The 27,221-nt window shown below is 40.7% G+C and overlaps 1 protein-coding gene across 2 annotated transcripts in view; it reads right to left on the minus strand.

The window, feature by feature from the left end:
• Positions 1–2,335: 2,335 nt before the first annotated feature.
• LOC109044564 (venom serine carboxypeptidase) overlaps positions 2,336–27,221 on the minus strand; it is a gene marked incomplete at its 5' end in the record, with an annotated part of 53,668 nt that continues 28,782 nt past the window's right edge. For both annotated transcript variants that reach the window (XM_072306331.1, XM_072306329.1), the window contains 2 exon segments: positions 2,336–5,915; positions 12,769–13,008. In XM_072306331.1, coding sequence (XP_072162432.1) covers positions 5,562–5,915; positions 12,769–13,008 — 594 coding nt within the window.

Raw genomic sequence — 27,221 nt, forward strand, 5'->3', positions numbered from 1 at the left:
ATGTTTCGCACAAAGCAAATGTTCTATTCTGTACCCATGAAATTATCCAATAATTAGCTAATATTTAATTTTCCCTTACTTAATCCTGAAACTCAAATGCGACCTGTGTGATGTCACCTACCTTCTAGGTGATGTCACCTACCTTCCAGGTGAGGTCACCTACTTTCCAGGTGATGTCACCTTTTTTTCAGGTGATATCACCTATTTTTTAGGTGATCATTTTTACCAGGGATCCAGTGGCTTACAGGGAGGGGGACATGGTGGCAGCCCCCCCCCCCCCGTCCAAAAAACATTTTATTGCTTAACATCACAGAAAACCGCGTAATTATTTCAGTATTTGGAGGCTGTTCTTCGTCGAGCACATTCAGCAAAGTTCAAAACCCTCGATTTTTCATACGTTACGATCGCATGATTAGTGATTATATAAATGCATTTATCCATCATTATTTTGTTTATTACATGTATGTGAATATATCACATATCTTGAATTTGGGGGGGGGGGGTTTGTATGAAATTTGAGATGGCCATAATCGATTTTCTTTTTCTAGACATCACAACGAAGAGATTGATGTATCTCACAATATGCCTTCACGAATCTGCACACGGGACATATCGACGGTGCAAGTCGGCAATCACATAACTCGTTTGCGGTGTCTGAAAATCTCCGCAACTATGTTATTTTTTGAAAGGAGAACAAATGGACATGATTCCTTGAAGTTTGTGCAGAATTTTCCTCGCACATAGAAGAAAAATCACGGCAGTTTTAAAGAATTACCGTTGAGTAGTTTTCCGTTTAAAAAATAAAGTATGACAGGAAGTCTGCGACGTCGCAAACCGAGTTATGTGATTGCCGACTTTCACCGTCGATATGTTTTTTTACGTATGCCCCCTGACTACTAAGCTATGCAGGCGGCCTGAAAACATTGACGAAAAACCTGCATTTAGCTTCGAATTAAACGTGCACTGTACAGCCATCAGGATATCTCGACCAGTTTTTATTGGTTTGTTCTTTTTTTATTTTAAGTAATTCATTTCAGTTTATTACTTTACTTCGTTTTATTTGTTTATCATTTTTTTCTTTATTGCATTTTATACTATTTTTTATTAATTTTACTGCATCCTATACTATTTTTTATTAATTTTACTCTACTTTATTATTTTACTCTATTTTATTATTTTCCCTACTTATTTTATTTTTTTACTATATTTTACTTTCTGAATTGACTTTACTTTTTTTACTTTTTTTATTTTTTCACGCTGTGTTATTTTACTTCGTTTTTTTCTCTATTTCATTTTATTTACTATGTTTCTTTTTCAGACTGCATTTTATTTTTCACTTCATTTTGTTTTTTCACTTTTTTCATTTTCTAACGTCCACTTCTAACGTATATTTTTTTTTTACGACATTTCATGTCTTTACTCTATTTTATTTTTACTTCATTCTTGTTTTTATTTTACTTAATGTTCTAAATTTCCTTTTTTTACATATATTTATTCTTTTAGTATTTTCCACTGTATAAAAATGTTTCGCACAAAGCAAATGTTCTATTCTGTACCCATGAAATTATCCAATAATTAGCTAATATTTAATTTTCCCTTACTTAATCCTGAAACTCAAATGCGACCTGTGTGATGTCACCTACCTTCTAGGTGATGTCACCTACCTTCCAGGTGAGGTCACCTACTTTCCAGGTGATGTCACCTTTTTTTCAGGTGATATCACCTATTTTTTAGGTGATCATTTTTACCAGGGATCCAGTGGCTTACAGGGAGGGGGACATGGTGGCAGCCCCCCCCCCCCCGGTCCAAAAAAGGGGGAAAAGGATGGGAAAAGGAGGAAAGGGGAAAGAAGAAGGAGAGAAAGAAAGTGCTCCTAAAAATCTCCTGGTATAATATCAAGACAGAACTTCAGAACTATTTAACAAAGTTCACTAAACCAAAGGTTACTCAACACCGCAGAAGTAGATACTAGAATAAAATTTCTCTAAAAGAGGTAGTACTTATTCTTCAATTTTTGGCTTTCAAATAATGCGCAGATTGTATGCTGAAACTGCTTAAAATTCAATCTGGGAGGGAGGGGGGGCTATTTTTTTGAAAATTTTCCGGGGAAGATCCCCCTAGGGTGGACCATTTTTCAACATTTTTCGAAATTCCAAGATGGCTAGTGCTAAAAAGTTGCGTTTTGGCATAAAAATAAAGCTTAATTTTTTACAGAATTTTTAGGATGATGTCCTGAGTGCGTCCTGACGCCATCTTTGTTGCCAAATTTTTGATTTTTTCGAGAAATTGTCAGGACTCTATTTAAGGCCCGGGAAACGCGTAGAATTAATCAACATGCAATTTAAAATACTTTTAATATCATTTTAAGCTATACAGGTCAGAACAGGACAACCCAAACAAGCAGGGAATATGCCTTAAGGGACGCAATCTTGGCTGATGGCTTTATTCAGATTTCTTGGATCTAGACAAAGGCGGATGGACTTGTTATCTTTGCGATGAACAGTTACAGTGGAATTAGTGCAAGGAGTATGGCCTTTGATAAGTTCAATAATGTTGAGATCCTGAAGTTCTTTGAGATGTTTTTTTAGCGCTTAGTTAGATTTAAGAGGGATTCGTCTTGGAGGGTCGTTGACAGGCTTGATGTTAGGATCTGTTTCAAGTTTGAGTTCTTTGTTGCCAATACAGCCAATAATGTTCTTGGTGTCAAAAACACTTCTAAATTCTTTAAGAGTTGATTCACAAGTTTCTTCGGATTCATTGATTTCATTAGGGTCAGTTGGGGTGATTCCGGACGATTTTGACGCTTGAAACCTAATTTGTACCTACTTTAACCTTTGGTTTGGACCAGTCAAACTGATTGAATTCGAGATTTTTTTGAATCAGCCAGCTCCTCATATTGTGGAGAGCTAGTTAAGCTAGTTTTTGTTGAAAAAAATGTTGTCAAAATTGTTTGGTGAATTGTTTTGTAGCGTCCGGAATTACCCCATTGCATACGGAGTTACCCCACCCGCAATGGGGTAGTTCCGGATGTGCATCATGGAGGTCCTATAATATTGAGGTTAGAGAATTTTCTCGCTAGTACGGGGTGTCTCACGAAAAAGGAGCCACCTTGAATATCTGCCGAACGCGTCGGAATTTAGAAAAATGTTAAAGGACTGTTCGTTTATATCGAGGGGGACACCTTTTGGCGAATTTGACATTTTCCTAAGCCGCGGGAGGGGCGCGGGGCGGGGGGTGCCCCACCCGTAAGTCGAACTTTTCAAATGGCACCCCTACGTTTTATTTCAGAAATCGATTCTACGCAAAGAAAACAAGCCCCTGCTACATCATATGGCCTATAACATATCAAAAAACCAGCCGATTTAACCGAGTCCAATTTTTCCATAAGACTGGTCCGTCGTCCTTCATGATTTTAAAGGTCAAAATCCCAAAATCACATTTTCAAATTAACATACGTGCTTCTTTCAGTTTTTGAGTCGAGAAAATTTCTTTTAAACAATAAGTTTACAAGTACTCAATTTTTTATTTGAACCAAAACCAGTTTTTTAAATGGTTCGTCTTTGCTCGCATCCAACGAGTGGTCCAGTAAGCTGAGCAACCGAAGGCATCGAGAGTTATGGACGATTGAAGTTTCCGCTCAACGCAAGCCGACCGATTTTCGCGCGCCAAAATATATGATTCCAAAGCGGACTTTGGGTTTAATAAATCAGATTAAATGTTCAAACCGTACAAAATACATTTAAAGGGACTCTTGAGGGTCGCTGAGTTCAAAAATTACAGATATACTTCCAAAACTTCACTTATTTCTGAAGCGCTACTTTAGAGACCCACTGAACGGCTGGTCAGTCGGCACTCGTTGGATGGAACTTTAATGGACCAATTGGACCACTCGTTGGATGCGGAAAAGGACGAACAATTTTAAAAAAAAACTTGGCAAAGCTGTATTCAATCATTCCAGGAAGTTTGGAAAATTATGATATGCATATAAGTACTTAGGTATAAGTAGGTACACGATAAATACGTCATCTTGTAAAAATTTCAACAGATTTCACGCATTAGTTCGCCAGATTTGAATTGTTACCGGTCCGCCTGAAGCATTAGCGACTCTTAGTTATGCATTACCTATGCCTCATCACAAAACATTACACGGTGCGCGCTACGGAGGATGTACTTCTTAATTACAACGACAATAACAACTATTTACTAAGAGTTTTTTAGTAGCTGTTTATAAAGTTTTACATTAATAAATGCTACTTGGGGTTGTTTTCCGCTGTTTCTAAAGTTCTCCTTTCCGTATTCGATTCTTTGACAACTCCCCTAGTAGCAGCGTTATATACAAATTACATAAAATTAATGTAAAGAATGTATAAAGTGTTTAATTATATAAAAAAAACAAAATATTTATATACCTAAGAATGTGTTGAAGAATTATTGACTCTAAAAAAACCGTAAATGTTATTTAAAAAAAAACATACAAAAAAGGAATAATTTATGTAAGCAAAAAGATATAAATTTTAAAGTTTTTTTATATAATATTCATAATATTTTTAAATCAATATTAATTGAAACATTAGCGTAAGGATTACTTAATTTGCATATAATTTTTAGATAATGAAAATAGGAAAAAAAAAAGAAATTTATGTAAGGAATTACTTTTAAATTTTTAAAAAAATTTACGTAATATTCATACACATTTTAAATCAATATTAATTGAAATTTTAGCGTAAAAATTACGCAATTTCCAAATGAATTTCATGTAAATATGACCTGAAAAAATGAAAAAATTTATCCGGGTGAAAAGATATAAAGTTTAAGAATTTTTTTAATGTTCATATATTTTTTAGATGGATGTCAATTGAAATATCAGCAAAAAATTACGTCTTTTCCGAATAACTTCTAGGTGAATAAAACATGAAAAAAATAATTTATGACATTAACTCTTCCTATTCTTTTCCTTTTTATTTATTCATTACAAATTTTTTACCTACACAAGAAATTATGAAGAAGATGAAAATGGAAACTAGGCCTAAAATATTATCAAAATAATACTTACCATTTAGGTACGTATTATTTAGTTACGTATGTCGGCCTCCTATGGTGTAGTGGTTGTAGCGCTTGCTCTATGATCGGGAGGTCCCGGGTTCGATTCCCGGCCAGGCGACCCGAGTTTGATGGTCTCAAGCAATGGTTGCCTGGGCCTGGTTCAGTAGGGACGGAGGGGGGATGGGACTTAAAGCGTGGGATTAGCCCTTGTGGGCTATTTGAAGTAGTAAAAAAAAAAAAAAAAATTTAATATTTAAGTAATTTTTATGTACTTTTTACAAAAATTTTATTTATCTATCATAACGAAATTATGACATTCACTCCTCCTGTTTTCTTCCTTTTTACTTAATTATTACCTATTTTTTACGTAAAGAGGATTTAATCAAGCAGATAAAAATGGAAACTAGGCCTTAAATTTTATGTGAACATCATTTAATTTTTATTTACAGGTTATTTACAACTTACTTAATGACGATTTTTTTTTTTTTTTCTTAAATAATTTTTATATAACGCTGCTACTAGGGTCCTAATCCAATCTTCGGTTTCTCTTTGTTTCTGGTTTCAATAATGTTGACATCCTTTTCTGGTTTGAGTTGATCCTTCGTAAACCGAGTTATGAGGTCAAGAGTCCAGGCAGGCTGGTCCGCTGGACACAAATGTCCGCTGTTTCTAATAAGAGCCTCGGTTAACCTGCCAGATGACTTTATGTAGCCCGCAATGTTGCTTCCATAGTACCAGGTCCACCTCGAAGCTTTCTCATACTTTTCCTTCTCTCCAAACTTGAGCGTCTTGAAGAGGTTTACTGACAGAGGGTAAGCACAAATAATGTCCATTTGTCCGGAATAGAGGAGAACCTTGTAGTTTTCCATGACCTGTGGAATGAAAAAGCATAGCCTGGTGAATAGTTCAATAAAATTAGATCGAATATTCCGGATTATGGGAAGCAATTCTGACGAAATAATGAAAAAAACTACCAGGAGTTGGAGACATTATTCACTCATTCACTCATCCCATCCCATCCCAACCCACCTATAATAGTTACCCGACCTCCGTCGTCCCATCCCACCTATAATAGTTACCTACCCGATCTCCGTCGTCAATTCATTCGTTCACGATAACACTACCCTAGTAGCAGTGATCGCGATAAATAGCGATTTTATCGGTTGATTATCGCGATTATATCGGTGGAAATTTATTGCAATATTATCGAATAAAAAATTGCGATTTATGGCGATTAAATCGCTGTGCATCGCAATTTTTTGTTTAATAAAATTGCGATCAATTTTGGTCGATAAAATCGAGATTAAATCGCCATATATCGCGATAGATTGCCGGGCGAAAAAATCGCGATTTTATCGCGATAAGATCGAAGATAATCGCTCAGATGTTGATGATCCTAGCGATTTTATTGCCGATAAAATCGCAACATATCGCAATTTTTCAGTTGAAAAATGCTACTTGGGTATTGTTAGATTTGCGGTAGCTGATTCAAATTTTGTAATTTTATCCATTTTGGTCTTATAAGGAACTTTATAGATTTTTGGTTAAATCGCATTTACCGTTTACTTATAAACGATAATTAACGTAAGTGCCCCATTTACGCTGTTTTCTACTAAATTGTTTTTTATGAAAGTTCTATTCCTTGGTTTCCTTGGTAGCCTTTGTTTGCTATCAGCTGATGTTTTATTTCAAATTGAGTTTCCAGAGCCAGTATCAGACGATCGAAGTACCTAGAGCTATCAAAGTTAATTTCTCAGCCAGTTCTGCATGATTTTCCTTGATGCATCTCCCATAAGAATTGGGCCCAGAACGGAATCTTGTCATACCTTCACCTTTTGTAATGGAAGGTTACAGAAGTTCAAAAATGGCGGAGTTTTTGATCCAGCTCCCCGTGGGGCGGGGGGCGGGGGGTCAAAGAAAAATCAACTTTTGCTCATAACTTTTGAACGGTTGCAGGTATCGAGTTGAACTTTTTTTAAATGAAAGAGCATAAAAAGACCTTTCTATTAAGTATAGGAAATTGATAATCGGTTAATTTTTGGCAAAGGTATGGCTCATCAAATTTTTTGAAAAATTGTAATTTTGGATTTTTCAATTTTTCAACGTGAGGGGTCGCACGAAAGGTTATAAATATGCGTGCAAAAGATAGTCCTTGTTTTTCTCTTTAAAATGAGCTAAAGGAGGTGTTGGGGAAATGATTAGTTTCAGAGTTATGCTTTTTCAAAGTTGACGCGACAGGGTCCGTATATGGGCCTCGGGCCAGAGTCCCGTAGCTGCGCCCGGGAGCACCCTGTTTCACGCTGATCTCCGTAATGTTTTAACATTTTACAGCTTTTTGGCCATTTAGTAAGCATGCATATAAGGATGAATATGCCATACATAATTTCTCTTCCCCCTTTTTTATTTCATTTAAAGTTTAAATACATGTCTCAAAAGAATGGGAGAAGGAGAAGAGGGGATTTGACATTACTTTTATACAGGGTGATCCAAAAGTCCCTTCCACCCCCTCTAACTTTTTACCTAATTGAGGTAAAGATTTGAAACTTGGGGGATATTCCTAGGTCAAAGGGAGCTACTTTTTGGCCCCCCTAAAATGTTCAGGGGGCCCCCTTAGGGGGGCAACGGCCCCCAACTTTTAATTTTCAAATGGGAAGACCCCCTTTGTGATAGCTCGTTCGAAAGAGCATAAATAAAGAAAACTTTTCGCGCAAATCCGAAGTCAATATCTCAAACCGTCTCAAAATGGCGGCCGGTTAAAGTTCAAAATGGCCGAAAATTCACACCGGTTATTTGTCGATGGATTTGCGCGAAAATCGGTATGTCGGGGTATTTTGACACGAGAAAAACGAATTTGACGTTAGATTTTCAAAAAAACCAAAATTTCCAAAATGGCCGCCAGTTAAAGTTCAAAATGACAAAAAATTGATTTTTTTAGAAATTTAAGTTCAAATTTGTTTATCTTATGATAAACTACTCTCAAATTCCAAGTCTTAGGCAAATCCATCAGGAAAAAACCGAGGTGACAATTTTCGGCCATTTTAAACTTTAACCATCGGCCATTTTGGAAATTTTGGTTATTTTGAAAATCTAACGTCAAATTCGTTTTTCTCGTGTCAAAATACCCCTACAAACCGATATTCGCTTAAATCCATCAACAAATAACCGGTGTGAATTTTCGGCCATTTTGAACTTTAATCGGCCGCCATTTTGAAACGGTTTGAGATATTGACTTCGGATTTGCGCGAAAAGTTTTCTTTATTTATGCTCTTTCGAACGAGCTATCACAAAGGGGGTCTTCCCATTTGAAAATTAAAAGTTGGGGGCCGTTGCCCCCCTAAGGGGGGCCCCCTGAACATTTTAGGGGGGCCAAAAAGTAGCTCCCTTTGACCTAGGAATAACCCCCAAGTTTCAAATCTTTACCTCAATTAGGTAAAAAGTTAGAGGGGGTGGAAGGGACTTTTGGATCACCCTGTATTTTACTGTCATGATTGTCTTTTACTGATTATTTCCTTCTGTTCTGGTACCCAAAATCAATGCTTAGAATTATTTTTTGTCCTTAAATAGTGATCACATGCATACTACCAGATCACAGGAAACACTCAAAACAAAAGTAAAAAGCATACCAATTCAGCGGCAAATGCAGGGGGGACGGAGGGGCATGGTGGCAGCCAACCCTTCTTCTCCCCCCGCGGGCCAAAAAAAGGGGGAAAGAAAGAAAAAAGGAGGAACGGGGAACGGAGAGGGAGAGAAAGAAAGTGCTCCCAAATATTTACTGAAATGGTGTCAAGACAGAACTCTAGAAGTATTTTACAAAGATTACTAAACCAAATAAGGTTACTCAACACCGCAGAAAAAGATAGGCCATATACTAAAATAAGATTTCTCTAAATGAGGTATTACTTATTCGTCAATTTTCAACTTTCAAATAATGCACAGATTCTGTGCTGAAACTGCTTAAAATTCAATCTGCTAGGGGCTATTTTTGCAATCATTTTTCGGGGGAGACTCCCCTTCCTCCAGGGGTATCCCTCAGACCCCCCATTTAACGTCAGCAAATGTCCCTCCCCCCCCCCCCCCCACCCTCCAACTCACTCTGGATCCACCGCTGTGCCAATCGCAAGTGCGACGTTTCTAAATTCCAGAGTGGTTTAGATGAAATAAAAAAAGGGGGAAGAGAAATTATGTATGGCATATTCATCCTTATATGTATGCTTATTAAATGGCCAAAAAGCTGTAAAATGTTAAAACATTACGGAGATCAGCGTGAAACAGGGTGCTCCCGGGCGCAGCTACGGGACTCTAGCCCGAGGCCCATATACGGACCCTGTCGCGTCAACTTTGAAAAAGCATTACTCTGAAACTAATCATTTCTCCAACATCTCCTTTAGCTCATTTTAAAGAGAAAAACAAGGACTATCTTTTGCACGCATATTTATAACCTTTCGTGCGACCCCTCACGTTGAAAAATTGAAAAATCCAAAATTAAAATTTTTCAAAAAATTTGATGAACCATAACTTTGCCAAAAATTAACCGATTATCAATTTCCTATACTTAATAGAAAGGTCTTTTTATGCTCTTTCATTTAAAAAAAGTTCAATTCGATACCTGCAACCGTTCAAAAGTTATGAGCAAAAGTTGATTTTTCTTTGACCCCCCGCCCCCCTCCCCACGGGGAGCTGGATCAAAAACTCCGCCATTTTTGAACTTCTGTAACCTTCCATTACAAAAGGTGAAGGTATGGCAAGATTCCGTTCTGGGCCCAATTCTTATGGGAGATGCATATCGACGGTGCAAGTCGGCAATCACATAACTCATTTGCGGTGTCTGAAAATCTCCGCAACTATGTTATTTTTTTAAAGGAGAATAAATGGACGTTATTCCTTGAAGTTTTTGCAGAATTTTCCTCGCACATAGAAGAAAAATCACGGAAGTTTTAAAGAATTACCGTTGAGTAGTTTTCCGTTTAAAAAATAAAGTATGACAGGAAGTCTGCGACGTCGCAAACCGAGTTATGTGATTGCCGACTTTCGATGAAAAAAAAAACAAAAAACATTTTACACGTCGAATGTTGTTTTTTTTTCATAACGGCTCACCTTAAATTTCCAAACGACTGCAATAATTCTGAGATTTTAAAAGGGGAAAAATCTTGCATAAACTAATCTGAATAAGTGCGAAAATAGCATGAAATCACTCAGATTGGAGGCAAAAGGACTACGTGCAAAACGGGCCATTTGGGGCTCGGGGAGGATACCTTTGAGACTTGCCCTATTCATTCACCTAAAAATGCCTCATCTTTTCCCAAAGTTTCAAGCCCCCCAAAAATTTTGGTGAGGCGCGGCGGGGGGTCAAAGTTAAAAACCGTCAAAATTTTCACGAATTTATTTCTTGAAAACCAAGAAGTTTTGGAAAATGCGGTTTATACGAGCGTATTCAGCGTGACGAGAGCTTTCAGAAAATGTATAACATCATAGGGTTTTGTCAACTTCAGCTCGAGTTTTCGCCTCCGAAGCGCCGGAACAATAAAAAAAGACCCCTTATTTTTTCACGTTTGGGCCGATTTAAATAAAGCTATTTGATGAAAAACTGATATGTTGTTCCTGACTCTCTATAGCCCCTCTAGCTCTTTACCGCATGCTGGGGAAATGTATTGGTCGGAGGTTATAAGAGCGGAAAGGAGTGAAGGTCGGGAAAATCGGCTATTTTAAACTCCGCGTGAGGCGTTGATCGGAAGGAAAACGTCCCCTCCCATTCAGTTCGGCGAATCACACTCCTCTGCCGACCTCGCATTGTTGCCACATGTCTCCTGATCCATCGCCACGCGCAGTTTAAAATAGCCGATTTTCCCGACCTTCGCTCCTTTCCGCTCTTATAACTCGCGACCAATACATTTCCCCAGCATGCGGTAAAGAGCTAGAGGGGCTACAGAGAGTCAGGAACAACATATCAGTTTTTCATCAAAATAAAAGAATGGCTTTTTTTAAATCGGCCCAAACGTGAAAAAATAAGGGGTCTTTTAGTGTATTTTCCGAAGGAAATACACTATTGCGTTCTCCCCTGATGTCAGACCTGGACCATAGACCATGTAATGAGCATCGATCATGGGTCGTAGATTACGAATATGCATGCCGTTTGAATTCATGTTTTTATATATATATATTTGTATACCTGTTTATTTATGTTTGTATTTCCGACTCATCGTGGTTTTTCCGATTTTTGCTTGGTTATATTTCCCTCATTTTAAAAAATTTCCGAGTGAAACTTTTTCCGATGTAAAGAAGAGGAACAGGACTACCATTCTGCGAAAAAAAACGGAGATCGAAGTATTACATTTCGAATGGTGGGGGCGAGAAGTGGGGGGAGGTTCAATTTTGTGGGCGCGATAACTCGCCCAAATTAAAAGCTTTCCCCCCGAAATTTTTACAGAAGGAAGATCTTACTTAGTTCTAGGCTGGTATTGAATTTGAGCGAAATCGGTCGAGCCGTTTAAAAATGGCGAGCTTTGAAAGTTTTAGGCGGGAGGTGTGCTGCAAAAGCGGAGGGAAGCCGCACAGTGGGTCACGACCTAAAAATTGGTGGACAAGACGGCAATGTTGTCGCACAGTGGGTCACGAACTGAAAGTTGGTGGACAAGTTGGCAATGTTGTCGCACAGTGGGTCACGAACTGAAAGTTGGTGGACAAGACGGCAATGTTGTCGTACAATGGGTCACGAACTGATGAACTGATAATTGGTGGACACGATTGCTATATTGCCGCACAGTGGGTTACAGACTGATAATTGGTGGACAAGACGGCAATGTTGTCGCACAGTGGGTTATAGAGATTCATCCATCGTCATTCAAGCCTGTCACAGCGTTTGTTGACATTTTTTCATATCAGACATTACATGAGGATTGTTGTTGCAATCTGGCGACATGAAGTCCTTATTCGAATAATCAATGCCTCCATAAGTGTAAACGTAAATCCAACCTCCAAAGATTGATAACTCCCCGCCCCCGCCCCACCCTTCGGAAAATACACTCTTCCCGCGGTGGACGCGCGGGTCACTTAAAAGACAGAACAACTGAGGCCGGACACTGAAACTAAAAAACGCGCGCGAAGCGTGCGTCCTGGGGGGGCCTGGGGGGGGGCGAAGCCCCCCCCAAAAACTGGCGCGGAGCGAAGCGGAGCGCCGGTTTTTTTAAGTGTTCCGGCGCTTCGGAGGCGATAACTCGAGCTGAAGTTGACAAAACCCTATGATGTTATACATTTTCTGAAAACTCTCGTCACGCTGAATACGCTCGTATAAACCGCGTTTTCCAAAACTTCTTGGTTTTCGAGTAATAAATTCGCGAAAATTTTGCCGGTTTTTAACTTTGACACCCCGCCGCGCCTCCCCAAAATTTTTGGGGGGCTTGAAACTTTGGGAAAAGATAGGTCATTTTTAGGTGAATGAATTGGGCAAGTCTCAAAGGTATCCTCCCCGAGCCCCAAATGACCCGTTTTGCACGTAGTCCTTTTAAAAAATCGGGGAGTAGGCCCCCGAACTCCCCAGACCCCCCTTAGATACTTTATTAAGAAGGGGCCGGCTAACTGATCCGCCCCTGGGCCCACCGATGGATGTGGGGGGCCCGGTCGAAGCTGCGCTTCTTAGGGAGGCTGGAGACATGGATCACTGAAATATTTTTGCTCTGTGCATAGGTATCCCTTGGATTAGGAGACTGAATTCATAATTGTAATCCTCACTTCCTCTAGATAAGGTTTCCCACTCTTCATGAAGTCTCCCAAAAGGTTCCAATAGACGGGACCAATGCTCTTGAATTCTGTGTCGCCCACATGAAGCGCTTGGCGCACCTCCGGTAACTGCACATACTCGGCGAAATCAGAGTCAAACGGTCCAGCATTGTCTTCTTTCTCCTTTAAGTAGTTGTAAGGGGTCTTGAAGCCTGAGACCGTGTAAAAAATCTTCATGATGGAAGAGAATCCCTGCAAAACCAAAATGTAGGTTATTATCACATTATCATTAATGTAAACTTCGAAGGATTTCGCCAAATATGCTGCATTTCCAGTACTTTCCGCCTATCACACCTATGTAAAATATTCACATTATCGCACAATTTGCCATCGCCGGGCTGGAATGAAAGATGGAATTAATGAAAAAGTGGTAGAGAAAGCTATAGACTAAATTATAGCAAAAGGATCAGACAAAGCTATAGATTCCGTTTTAGACAAAGTTGGAGACAAACGAGGACCAATTATGATCATCAAAGTGATAGACAATGCTACAGACAAACTTACCTAATGATAAAGCTATGGACCAGGCGATGGACAGTCTTAGACAAAGCCACAAATGAAGCTATAGACGAGGCTATAGACAATGTTTTAGACAAATCGATAGTCAAAGTTATAGTTAAGGTTACAGACAGAGTTATGGACAAAGTTATGGACAAAGCAATGGAGTACCTAAGTGATAGAGAAAAATCATAGACAAAGTTATGGACCAAGTTGTAGACGAGGCCATTATTAATGATGAAGAGAAAGTTGTAGACGAAGCTATCTTTATGTCGACGGTCAATAGTCAAAAGCGGCATTTAGTAAAATGCCAAGGCAAATAGTCAAAAGACAATGAATAAGATGATTTTTCAATTAGCCTAGTCATTTTATCCAATGGCTTGATGTTTTGTCAAATGCCTAGGCGTTTTGTCATATGCCTAGGCCCTAGGCATTTCATAAAATACCTAAAACGGATGAGCAAATAGAAAAACGACTTTTCCGGTACGCAAAGAGCCAACGAGGGTTATTCAAAATCGGCGATTTGCCCCCCTCATGAATTTTTCCCGGAGTTGGATATGTTTTTACCTATCATAGGACACGCCTTTTTCCCGTAATGGCAAGTTCGCAAAAGATTCTCCCAGCGCGCTACAGCGTTGCCAAGTCGGAAACGTGAAAAGTCCGTAGGTGATATTAAAATTGAGCGATGAGGTCGCGGTTTGGACGAAAATTTTCTAAAAATACGCAATTCAAAGATATTTGCATGACTCAAATGTCTCATCAATTTTAACACGCGTTGTTGCCAATTTTTCGATTTTTAAATTGATCAATATTTACAAATCTGCAATTATCAAAATATCAAATACAGAAATTGAAAACGAGAAGTGAATAAAGAACATAGGGTAGGTACCGTCAAAACCAGCAACGAGTCAAGTATTATTTTTAATCTTGGCAACATTGGAATCAGTGAAGTTTCATTTTATTGTTCATTATCATTAAATTCTGCTCATGTTGTGTATTAGTTTAGTCAACCCTGGTAAAAATGGCAAGTGTTAGGTCAGTGAATTTTCCACTGAGGTCAGTGCAATTTGCTCTGAGGTCAGTTCAGTTTTCTCTGACGTAAGTGTTAAAGCACTTACCCAAGAAGTCAGCACTGAGGTAAGAGGCACTGACGTCGGGAGAAAGACTTACCTAAGTGCAGAGATGTCTCTGAGGTAAGCGGGACTGAGGTCAGGACTTGGTTCAGAGGGTAAGTCTCTGACATCAATCTTAATCGAACCGCACTCACTCCCAAAAAGTAGAGATGGCTCCCCCTTCCCCCATCCTATTTCATTTTCGTGGGGGAATATTTCTTCGGGACACGGGGACCACAAACTTTATCTTTCAGAGAGGCATATTTTGTAGAAGGTGGGATTTTCTAAGAGGGAAGGAAAACTAGTTTAAGTAGCCACACTCTTGAATAATTTGTTTTACCCTCTTCGTTTAAGATGGCACTTAAATAATTAAAACACAACAAAAAATGAGATCGATAAAAATATTATCACCGCTAAAATATGTATTCAGATATATTTATTTAAGCATTATTATTTTTTTATAAAAAAAATAGTTTTAAATTTGGTTTTAATTTTTTTCAGTTTTAACTGTTTTTAAAATGTTTCAGTCTCAATTTTTTTTAAAATTTTCCTACTTTATTTTCAATTCTTTTCTAACTTTTTTACTCCTTTACTTTCAATTTTTGTATCTGCTAATTTATATTTTTTGTATAATTTCAACTTTCATTATTTTTTTTGCATCATTAGCTTTAATTTTGAATTTTAGTGCGATCCATTTTTTTTTCAAAGAAACATAACTTACAAAACTTCATTTACATGTTGATTGATTAAAAAAGAATAATAGAAAAATTAAGTATCGGATTCACATTCAAAGACAAAATCATCATTTGCTGGCAAAATTACCCCAATGGGGGCCCTGAAATAGTAAAATTACGCCCCTAACACGTACACGCGCAGGTAGTGTAGTGGTTCAATCGCTAGGACGATCACCGAAGTTAAGTTACGTCGGGCGTAGTTAGTACTTAGATTGGAGACCGCATGGGAACGAGCGATGTCCCCTGAAGATTGTGATACTTGCTTGGGATTGAAAACTCACAGCAGCCCTCCCTGATCGTCAAATAGTGACTTAACGTACCTGGCAGAACGGTAATTAACGAAATTTTTGCCTGTACAGTATTTCTGGGAGTTTCCACTCCGCTTACGTCTGAGACACTTAGGTCAGTGCCACTTACATCAGAGGCACTTGCCTTTGGAACAGACCTAACACTGAGGTAGCAGATCAGCGCCCGGCAGCACTGACATCAGTGCTTAGGTCTGTTCCAAAGGCAAGTGCTACTGATCTGAGCACTTGCCATTTTTACCAGGGAAGAAGCATTCCCTTAGTCGGAAAACGAGAAACGTCGGACAAAAACCGCAAAAAGCGCCGATTTTGGTGCCTTTATTTGCCGCTAATCGCGCGTCTAATTTTGCCGTGTGTCAATATGGCAACTATGTGCGCCTAGCCGCCCAGGCTCTGTCGAAGCGGCCCTTTCAATATACTACTGTCATGGCGTCTATCTGAATCGTCTCGTCTCTTCTTGAAGTCTTTTCCCACCAACTTAACATGGTGCCAGGTGCGCAGCCCTTAATTCTGTCATAATGTTTTTATAATGTTCTTAGCCTTATTTCGTTTTCGTTTATTTCAACATGTTTTTTAACTATTTTACCGATGAATCGCGACTCGCACCCTCGCGCCGCGTCACCTGCTCGAAGGCCTATTTTCGGTCACCGTTAAGTCCGTCAAATCAATCCTTTGTCCTGTCGTATCAACTGACTAATGGTTTTTGTACATCGTCAGTGCAATTTCGTCAAGTCATCATGGTCGAACCAATCTGCCAACGCCAAGTCTATGATTGTCTAATGTCAATGTCTTATCTAACCTCAAAGTCTGTCTAACGTCAAGTCATCATGGTCAAGCCAATCTGCCAACGCCGAGTCAATGTCTGTCTAATCTGTCCAGTCTAAGTCATGTCAAGTCTGTCTCCGTCAAGTCAATCGTCACGTCACATCCAGTCAGGTCAGTCAATGTGAAGTCTAGTCGTCCGCTTATCTCAATGTCTGTCTGACGTCAAGTCTGAATCCGTCACGTCAAACTGATTCTGTCCAGTCTAAGTCATGTCAAGTCTGTCTCCGTCAAGTCAATCGTCTCATCCAGTCAAGTCAGTCAATGTAAAGTCTCGTCCGCTTATCTCAATGTCTGTCTGATGTCAAGTCTGAATCCGTCACGTCAAACTGATTCTGTCCAGTCTGAGTCATGTCAAGTCTGTCTCCGTTAAGTCAATCCTCTCATCCAGTCAGGTCAGTCAATGTAAAGTCTAGTCGTCCGCTTATCTCAATGTCTGTCTGATGTCAAGTCTGAATCCGTCACGTCAAACTGATTCTGTCCAGTCTGAGTCATGTCAAGTCTGTCTCCGTCAAGTCAATCGTCTCATCCAGTCAGGTCAGTCAATGTAAAGTCTCGTCCGCTTATCTCAATGTCTGTCTGATGTCAAGTCTGAATCCGTCACGTCAAACTGATTCTGTCCAGTCTAAGTCATGTCAAGTCTGTCTCCGTCAAGTCAATCGTCTCATCCAGTCAGGTCAGTCAATGTAAAGTCTCGTCCGCTTATCTCAATGTCTGTCTGATGTCAAGTCTGAATCCGTCACGTCAAACTGATTCTGTCCAGTCTAAGTCATGTCAAGTCTGTCTTCATCAAGTCAATCGTCTCATCCAGTCAGGTCAGTCAATGTAAAGTCTCGTCCGCTTATCTCAATGTCTGTCTGATGTCAAGTCTGAATCCGTCACGTCAAACTGATTCTGTCCAGTCTGAGTCATGTCAAGTCTGTCTCCGTTAATAAGTCAATCGTCTCATCCAATCAGGTCAGTCAATGTAAAGTCTAGTCGTCCGCTTATCTCAATGTCTGTCTGATGTCAAGTCTGAATCCGTCACGTCAAACTGATTCTGTCCAGTCTGAGTCATGTCAAGTCTGTCTCCGTTAATAAGTCAATCGTCCCATCCAGTCAGGTCAGTCAATGTAAAGTCTAGTCGTCCGCTTATCTCAATGTCTGTCTGATGTCAAGTCTGAATCCGTCACGTCAAACTGATTCTGTCCAGTCTGAGTCATGTCAAGTCTGTCTCCGTCAAGTCAATCGTCTCATCCAGTCAGGTCAGTCAATGTATAGTCTAGTCGTCCGCTTATCTCTGTCTGTCTGATGTCAAGTCTGAATCCGTCACGTCAAACTGATTTTGTCCAGTCGAAGTCATTCCAAGTCTCTCTGTCAAGTCAATCGTCACACTCTCAGGTCAGTCAATGTGAAATCTAATCGTCCGTTAACGTCAAAATATACAGGGTGATCCAAAAGTCCCTTCCACCCCCTCTAACTTTTTACCTAATTGAGGTAAAGATTTGAAACTTGGGGGATATTCCTAGGTCAAAGGAAGCTACTTTTTGGCCCCTCTAAAATTTTCAGGGGGGCTCCCCTTGGGGGGGGGGGGGCAACGGCCCCCAACTTTTAATTTTCAAATGGGAAGACCCCCTTTGTGATAGCTCGTTCGAAAGCGCATAAAAAGAGAAAACTTTTCGCGCAAACCCGAAGTCAATATCTCAAACCGTTTCAAAATGGCGGCCGGTTAAAGTTCAAAATGGCCGAAAATTCACACCGGTTATTTGTCGATGGATTCGCGCGAAAATCGGTATGTAGGGGTATTTTGACACGAGAAAAACGAATTTGACGTTAGATTTTCAAAAAAACCGAAATTTCTAAAATGGCCGCCGGTTAAAGTTTAAAATGGTCGAAAATTGTCACCTCGGTTTTTTGCTGATGGATTTGCCTAAAACCTGGAATTTGAGAGTATTTTGGCATAAGATAAACAAATTTGAAATTAAATTTCTAAAAAAAAATCAATTTTTGGTCATTTTGAACTTTAACCGGCGGCCATTTTGGAAATTTCGGTTTTTTTGAAAATCTAACGTCAAATTCGTTTTTCTTGTGTCAAAATACCCCTACATACCGATTTTCGCGCGAATCCATCGACAAATAACCGGTGTGAATTTTCGGCCATTTTGAACTTTAACCGGCCGCCATTTTGAAACGGTTTGAGATATTGACTTCGGGTTTGCGCGAAAAGTTTTCTCTTTTTATGCTCTTTCGAACGAGCTATTACAAAGGGGGTCTTCCCATTTGAAAATTAAAAGTCGGGGGCCGTTGCCCCCCAAGGGGGGCCCCCTGAAAATTTTAGGGGGGCCAAAAAGTAGCTTCCTTTGACCTAGGAATATCTCCCAAGTTTCAAATCTTTACCTCAATTAGGTAAAAAGTTAGAGGGGGTGGAAGGGACTTTTGGATCACCCTGTATTATATTTAATATCCTAAGGCCTTTTTTGGCCTCCTACAGTTTGTGCTAATTCGATCTCGGAAACTACTGGACCGATTTTCCTCGGGTTTGTTTTAAATGAAAGCTCTTAGGCTGTAAATGTGTCAGCATCCCTTGGTTTTTCGATTTGCGCGACCGATGTTGCAAAATTTACCTCGATTTGATAACGAAATAGTTGCATCTTTGCCGCTGGAGGAGTCAAATGGTTGGGGGACCTCCCACCCTCTGATTTTCCGTTTCCCTCTCCACGTAAACCCATCCCTATCTGCCGTTAACACGTGTCACCCTTCTACTCTGGCACGGGTCCTGTGGCAGTATACCTCCTTTCCTTATGCCTCGGAACACCTGTTACACATTTCCTCCGTCGCATTGCTCATAATCAGTTCTCGGTTTGTCCAGGTTTCTTATTAGTGCGTCTAGAGTTTTGCTTTCTTGATTTTGTCTTTAGTTTTTTTTTTACATGAAAATTACGTAATTTTGATGTGCATTTTTCAGAAGATAATTTTCCTTTTTACGGCACAGGTTTTATTAATAATTCACTTTTGTCAGCAGCTCATGTGTTCTTCCAAGAGAATCGGTAATTAATCTTCACCCTTTCGCACCGTTTTTCACAAAGTGTTTTGATTTTTTTCTCTAGGAGTGTTTTTTTATTTTTCAAGGATGTTTCTTTTTCTAGAAGTAGGTGGTTATCATTATTAGTTTCTTATTCTTTGTTTTTGAATTTATCAATTTGCCTCCAGAAAGTCCACTAATGGACCACTAGACAAGGTACGAATTTAAGCAATCTGTTACATGTTTCTTAACCAGAATTTCACGTAGAACACGATTCAAACTACGAAAATTACCGAAATCAACTTCTAACGAAGATATTAACGTTTTTATTTCGCACTGATTACGAGGAATTTGAACTGCCCGCTCACAAGAAACTCAAAGCTCTACGTGAGTCAAATCGCGCACTACAACGGTTTCAGCAAGCTTCTCAATCGAGCAATGTTCATTTTCCACCATGTGTTGTTCAAACTATTGGTAATTAGCTATAGCTGAGCCAAAGTGTCAAGATTGAAGTTGAAGATTTTTACATCGCAGAGACTGTCATGATAAACATTTAGCGCGCGATGTGAATCACGTAGAGCATTGAGTTTTCATGAGCGGGTGGTTTGAATTCACGCATCAAGAATCATTAAATATCTTCGTCAGGAGTTGATTTTGGTAATTTCCGTTGTGCGTATCGTGTTCTACGTGAAATTTTGGTTGAGAAACATGTATCAGAATGCTGAAATTCGTACCTTGTCTATGGTTCATTATTCGTCGTAGCAATATTTGGCTTGCGAAGCGAGCCACTGGTGGCCCAGGGGGCGAAGCCACCGGCTAGTGGCGCAAGCGAGCGTAGCGAGCTGAAGCAGCAGCTAGTTGTCTGTTAATCTTCAATATTGTCTAAGCTCAAAAATTTAGCATCGCCAAATCGTCAACATGTCTCAAGACGAGAACATCCAATCATGCCTCAACGTCAACCTCTGAACGTAACATTCACAGAGCCAGTTTTGATGTTATGCCTCATGTCCTCCAATGGTTTTTAAAGGAGACCTCTCCGCCCAATGAAAACATGGAAAATAGATTTTGACTCGTTTATGCTCTCAGCGAACCTCACCCAGGAAGGCGATCCCAGAAAAAATGCACTTCTAGTTAGATGCATGCGTAAGCCAGCGCTAAACATTTTCAAATCCTTTGATGTTGATGTTAATTCGGTCAAACATACACCGAACTTGTAGCCGCAAATGACGCTCATTTCTCACCTAAGGTCAATGTTACTTCTTCAGTTTTGGACTTGATGAGTCAGTTTTAGAGCAACTATGATATACTGGCCAGGATTGTTCTTTTTGGTTTTTTATTGATGATTTGATAGGACTGTTTCCCAAGTTAAAGAGGTTGTTCCAAAAACGCCGATTTTGGCCCCCCCCCTGGATTCGGCCCAAACGTTGCTCAGATGTTGTACTAAGTGTCCCCGATGCTTGGGCAAAATTTCAGCCCCCTCGGATAATTAGGGGGGAGGGGGCAGGGAGGCAAAGTTGCAATTTTTTTAAAACTTTAAAAATCGATATCTCGCGAACGGTTTGAGTGTAAGTGTTGCGGTTTGAGCTAAAAAACGTTAAAAAATATTCTCTACAAGAATATTAATGCTGTTTGCAAGGTTGCGTAATTTATCGCAGTCATAAATCGATTTTTTCGATTTTGAAGGTTCGACTTTTTTTCGTTTTTCGTCTCTCCTCTCCAGGCGATCGTTGCTACGTGAATGAAAACCGGTTGAGGTGATTCTCCATGAAATTCTGCATCTGCTACACTTTGTTGGACCTTGGGGAAACGATTCGTTCGTGAGTTATAGCGATTTTTCTGCGCGTTACCGGTTACGCGCGGGCGGCATATCGGCGGCGCTCCATCCCGCACGGGCGAGGCAGAGGTTGTTTCACCGCTAGGGCCTTATATTCATGCTGTAGGCTGTAACTATCGATATTTTCTCCTCCCCCCACCCTTCCCCTCCAATAAATATTGTTTTAATACTTCGTTATACAGGGTGTCCCAGACCATCCGTAACAGGTCTTTTTCTCGGTTGGTTTAGGTAGTACGAAGTGGGGGACCGCGGGGTTATATTGGGAATTGACCCCAAGGAATCCGAATTTCACGGTCCCGAAACCCCCCATGCCCCCCCTTGGGAGGTAGGTGCCCCCCTTGGGGTCATGATTCCAAAAGTCGGGAGACATTGTGCCTCCCCCTTTTACGCCCCGAGGGTGGCTAGGGGGGCCTCGGGACCATAAAAATCGGATTCCTTGGGGTCAATAACCTGGGAAATCATCTTTTTCCGGAGGGTCTACGTCAATTTGCGCCCAAAAATGATCTCTTCAAAACGGGGACATCGGCCTCCTTCATAGTTTCCCTTTGGTCAAAAATTGACGTAGATTCTCCGGAAAAAGATGATTTCCCGGTTAATCGACCCCAGGGAATCCGATTTTTATGGTCCCGAGGCCCCCCTAGCCACCCTCGGGGCGTAAAAGGGGGAGGCACAATGTCTCCTGACTTTTGGAATCATGACACCAAGGGGGGCACCTACCTCCCAAGGGGGGGCATGGGGGGTTTCGGGACCGTGAAATTCGGATTCCTTGGGGTCAATTCCCAGTATAACCCCGCGGTCCCCCACTTCGTACTACCTAAACCAACCGAGAAAAAGACCTGTTACGGATGGTCTGGGACACCCTGTATAACGAAGTATTAAAACAATATTTATTGGAGGGGAAGGGTGGGGGGAGGAGAAAATATCGATAGTTACAGCCTACAGCATGAATATAAGGCCCTAGCGGTGAAACAACCTCTGCCTCGCCCGTGCGGGATGGAGCGCCGCCGATATGCCGCCCGCGCGTAACCGGTAACGCGCAGAAAAATCGCTATAACTCACGAACGAATCGTTTCCCCAAGGTCCAACAAAGTGTAGCAGATGCAGAATTTCATGGAGAATCACCTCAACCGGTTTTCATTCACGTAGCAACGATCGCCTGGAGAGGAGAGACGAAAAACGAAAAAAAGTCGAACCTTCAAAATCGAAAAAATCGATTTATGACTGCGATAAATTACGCAACCTTGCAAACAGCATTAATATTCTTGTAGAGAATATTTTTTAACGTTTTTTAGCTCAAACCGCAACACTTACACTCAAACCGTTCGCGAGATATCGATTTTTAAAGTTTTAAAAAAATTGCAACTTTGCCTCCCTGCCCCCTCCCCCCTAATTATCCGAGGGGGCTGAAATTTTGCCCAAGCATCGGGGACACTTAGTACAACATCTGAGCAACGTTTGGGCCGAATCCAGGGGGGGGGCCAAAATCGGCGTTTTTGGAACAACCTCTTTATCATGATTAGCTCTTCTTGCGAATTTTGGCTGACAATTTTCTCAAGCATAATTTCAGTGGGTTTATTTTCTGTATAATGTTAATTAGAATCAGTTGGATAGCATTTTGCAATTCGGAACTATAGGCAGTACGGTAGGTTTTCAGGAGAGCAACTTTTGCAAAAACCATCGGCGTTTTTCCTCAAAAAGATCAATGTTGCGGTTTGATGGTTCATTTTATAGCTATGGAGTTCCTTTAACACCCTGTGTTGATAGATTCTTCGAAAACATCACACTGTTGCCAAAAATTACAAAAAAAGGCTATAGTTCCTTATTGCAAAATGAAGAATCCGCGAAAGCTCATTTTGCAATTAGGAACTATAGATTGTTTCAGCACTGACTGCATAGGGGAGACGACCCCGGTGTCACTATTACACACTGGAGGGTTAACCCCAACAGAGAAAACACCCCTTCCTCCCATCATACGAGGAAGGGGGGAGCGGTTCATTATCCCTGCGGAAAGATATTCTACCAAATATACAGGGTGTGCCAAAAATATGGATACCGACCGACTTGCTAATATTTCGAGAATGGTGGCAAACATTAACATGCAATTTGGACGGGAGGGTTTATGGATTCGATTGACATGAATCGATCGAAAAATGAAAGCGTGAATCGATCGACACCGACTCGATCGACAAATAATTGAAAAACCGGTGTCATGAATCCGACGTAACCGACATGAATCGATCGAAAAGTTGGAACGTGAACCGAATATGGACATGATTTGATCGGCACAAATTCGATTGACGACCGTGAATCGATCAAAAACCTGCGAATCCATCGAAAAATCCGTGAATCGATTGACAACCCCGTGATTCGTTCGAAAAATCCGTGAATTGATCAATAAACCCTTGAATAGGTCAACAAACCCGTGAATCGTGAAATTTTGAAAATTCGAAAATCCTAGATTGGGGATGTGGCCTAAAATGTTATCTCGGCTCCTGTTCGATCGATCTTGCTGATTTTTGGTACGAGCGGGTATTTTAGGACGGGAAACTCGAATTTCCGGTCAAGTTTTGAAAATTCAAAAATCCAAGATGGCGGAAATGGCCTAAAATGCTATCTGGGCTCCTGTTCGATCAATCTTGCTGATTATTGGTGCCGGATGGTATTTTTCGGTGTGAAACTCGAATTTCTGGTCAAATTTTGAAAATTCGATAATCCAAGATGGTGGATGTGGCCGAAAATGACCTTACTCAAGTAAGTGAAACGCCAATGGTTTTTGCAAAAGTTGCTCTCCTGAAAACCTACCGTGCTGCCTATAGTTCCGAATTGCAAAATGCTATCCAACTGATTCTAATCAATATAATACAGAAAATAAACCCGCACTGAAATTATGCTTGAGAAAATTGTCAAGCAAAATTCGCCGGAAGCTAATCATGATAAATTTAACTCAGGAAACAGTCCTATCAAATCATCAATAAAAAACCAAAAAAGAACAATCCTGGCCAGTATATAATAGTTGCTCTAAGACTGACTCATCAAGTCCAAATTGGCGTATCCGAAAAACAACTGCCAGTCAATTTGAAGTATTTCCTTGTGAAAATTGTGGGCAAGAATATCATAAAATTAGATGTCCTGCATTTAGCATTATCTGTTACAATTGTAGGTAATCAACCTAATCATTTTTCAGCATTTTGTAAAGTAAAAAATTTCGAGCAGGTTACACACAATTCCACTAATGTAAAGCATACCTACTGATTTATTCTCTTCTCACAATATCAAGCACTTAAATCGTAGAATCAATTACAGAGATCCTATCGGGTCAAAATTCAAACATAAAATCCACAAATGTTCCAACGACCCGTCCTGTTATGTATCCGCAGCGACCAAAGACTCTAATCCAGGGAACGTTTTTAATCAAATTCATGTCAGAAGCTTCATCAAAGAAACGGTAAAACAGGTCTTAAATTCAATTATTGCCTGTTAACTTAATAATTACTATTGTGTTCTTTTATCTTCATGTATACTGGCATGAGCCAGTTTATCAAATTTCAAATCCAAAATCCAAATGTTTATCTTTTTGCAATTTTAACATTTATGTCATGTAACAAAGACAAAAAATTTCTCAGTCTTATTTCTAAGAAAAAAAAAAAAAAAACATGTCAATATGGCAACTATGTGCGCCCAGCCGCCCAGGCTCTGTGGAAGCGTCTCTTCTTGTCGTCCTTTCCCACCAACTTAACACCGTGAGCAGAAAGCATTGGATCCAGCTTGTAGAAAATTTTTAGTAGTACCTAACGTAGCAACGAATTTTAACTGTGGAAATTAAAATTTTGTCGTCAGATCAACCCCTGGCTAATCATAGGCCATTATCAGCAGAAAAGATCGATTTTAAGCCACTTTTGCCAAATTTGGCAACTTTCGGGCAAAAATGTCTCGATGACACGTTAAAATTCGGCTTCAGCGTCAAAAAGTATACAGGTGTCCATGGACTTTAATGCTACCTGGTGTTTCTAAAGGCGAAAATTCCTATCTGCCTAGACTCAACCAGCGTCGTCGCTCCAAAAATCTGTTTACAAAAATAATAATGACCGTTTCTCGCGAACGAAACATTACCAGACAAGGTATGATATACAGGGTTATTCAAAAGTTACGCACCACTGGCCATAACTTTAGTTCTAATTATGATATCGATTTGCGGTTTGTGGCGTCCTTCCTCATATCGAGGGGGAAACTTTTTGAGGTACTTCCCACTTCTTCACCCCCCCCAGGGGGAGGGGGGCGGGGGGCAACTCAAAAATTTCAAATGGCAACCCCCATCATGTGATACATCGTTAGAAAGAGCATGAAAAAAGAAAATTTTTGGCGCAAACCGGAAGTCGATCTGACCCCCCTATCAAAAGTTAGGGGGGTCCAAAGGTTATTTAGGGGGTCCGTACCTTCATTTTTTAGAGTGGCTTCGGCGGCTCTTGGACATACCGTTTCTCTTTTCAAAGAGTCCTGGAATACTCCAGGTCTGATACCGAAGTCTTCATATTGCCCCCGGGCCACCACAGCCCCCCCGTAGGGGGAGGGGGGCCTGTTACAATGAAACATTGCATTAAAATGCGGAAAGTCACAGAAGAGCTTCAAACTTAGCATCAAATCCGAGTGGAACTTCTTGCCAATGTTAACGCAAACGCAGCCTGCGACTTTAAAGTGAGTTTTCAAAACTCTTAGCCCCCTGCCCCCCTCATTTTTGGTTGCAGAGAGGGTAAAAACCGGGAAATTCACTACAAATAAGCCCGAAACTAATGTCCAACTTGAGAAGGACCCTTGAAACGTTGCGATCAGTCGGAGCATTGAAATACAGGGACTGCCGCCCCCTTAAAGTACGGAAACATCCATAAAACCCCCGCTGCCCCCCTCATTTTTTGTTGCGGAGCGGGTCAAAACCGGGAAAATCGCCAGAAATGATGCCCGAAACTACTGTCCAACTTGACGCGGATCCTTGAAACGTTGCGCCCAGTCGAAGAACTGCAATATAGGGACTGCCTCCCACTTTAGGGACGGAAACATCCATAAAACCCCCGCTGCCCCCCTCTTTTTTCGTTGCAGAGCTGGTAAGAACCGGGAAATTCGCCAGAAATGATGCCGGAAACTACTGTCCAACTTGACGCGGACCCTTGAAACGTTGCGCCCAGTCGGAGAACTGCAACACAGGAACTGCCGCGCACTTTAAGGATGGAATCATCCATAAAACCCTTCGTTGCCCCCCTCATTTTTCATTACGGGGCTGTTATAGGAACCGGGGCATCATTTCTGGCGAATTTCCCGGTTCTTACCAGCTCTGCAACGAAAAAAGAGGGGGGCAGCGGGGGTTTTATGGATGTTTCCGTCCCTAAAGTGGGAGGCAGTCCCTATATTGCAGTTCTTCGACTGGGCGCAACGTTTCAAGGATCCGCGTCAAGTTGGACAGTAGTTTCGGGCATCATTTCTGGCGATTTTCCCGGTTTTGACCCGCTCCGCAACAAAAAATGAGGGGGGCAGCGGGGGTTTTATGGATGTTTCCGTACTTTAAGGGGGCGGCAGTCCCTGTATTTCAATGCTCCGACTGATCGCAACGTTTCAAGGGTCCTTCTCAAGTTGGACATTAGTTTCGGGCTTATTTGTAGTGAATTTCCCGGTTTTTACCCTCTCTGCAACCAAAAATGAGGGGGGCAGGGGGCTAAGAGTTTTGAAAACTCACTTTAAAGTCGCAGGCTGCGTTTGCGTTAACATTGGCAAGAAGTTCCACTCGGATTTGATGCTAAGTTTGAAGCTCTTCTGTGACTTTCCGCATTTTAATGCAATGTTTCATTGTAACAGGCCCCCCTCCCCCTACGGGGGGGCTGTGGTGGCCCGGGGGCAATATGAAGACTTCGGTATCAGACCTGGAGTATTCCAGGACTCTTTGAAAAGAGAAACGGTATGTCCAAGAGCCGCCGAAGCCACTCTAAAAAATGAAGGTACGGACCCCCTAAATAACCTTTGGACCCCCCTAACTTTTGATAGGGGGGTCAGATCGACTTCCGGTTTGCGCCAAAAATTTTCTTTTTTCATGCTCTTTCTAACGATGTATCACAT

The sequence above is a fragment of the Bemisia tabaci genome, chromosome 1, assembly GCF_918797505.1.
Source record: "Bemisia tabaci chromosome 1, PGI_BMITA_v3".
NCBI lineage: Eukaryota > Metazoa > Arthropoda > Insecta > Hemiptera > Aleyrodidae > Bemisia > Bemisia tabaci.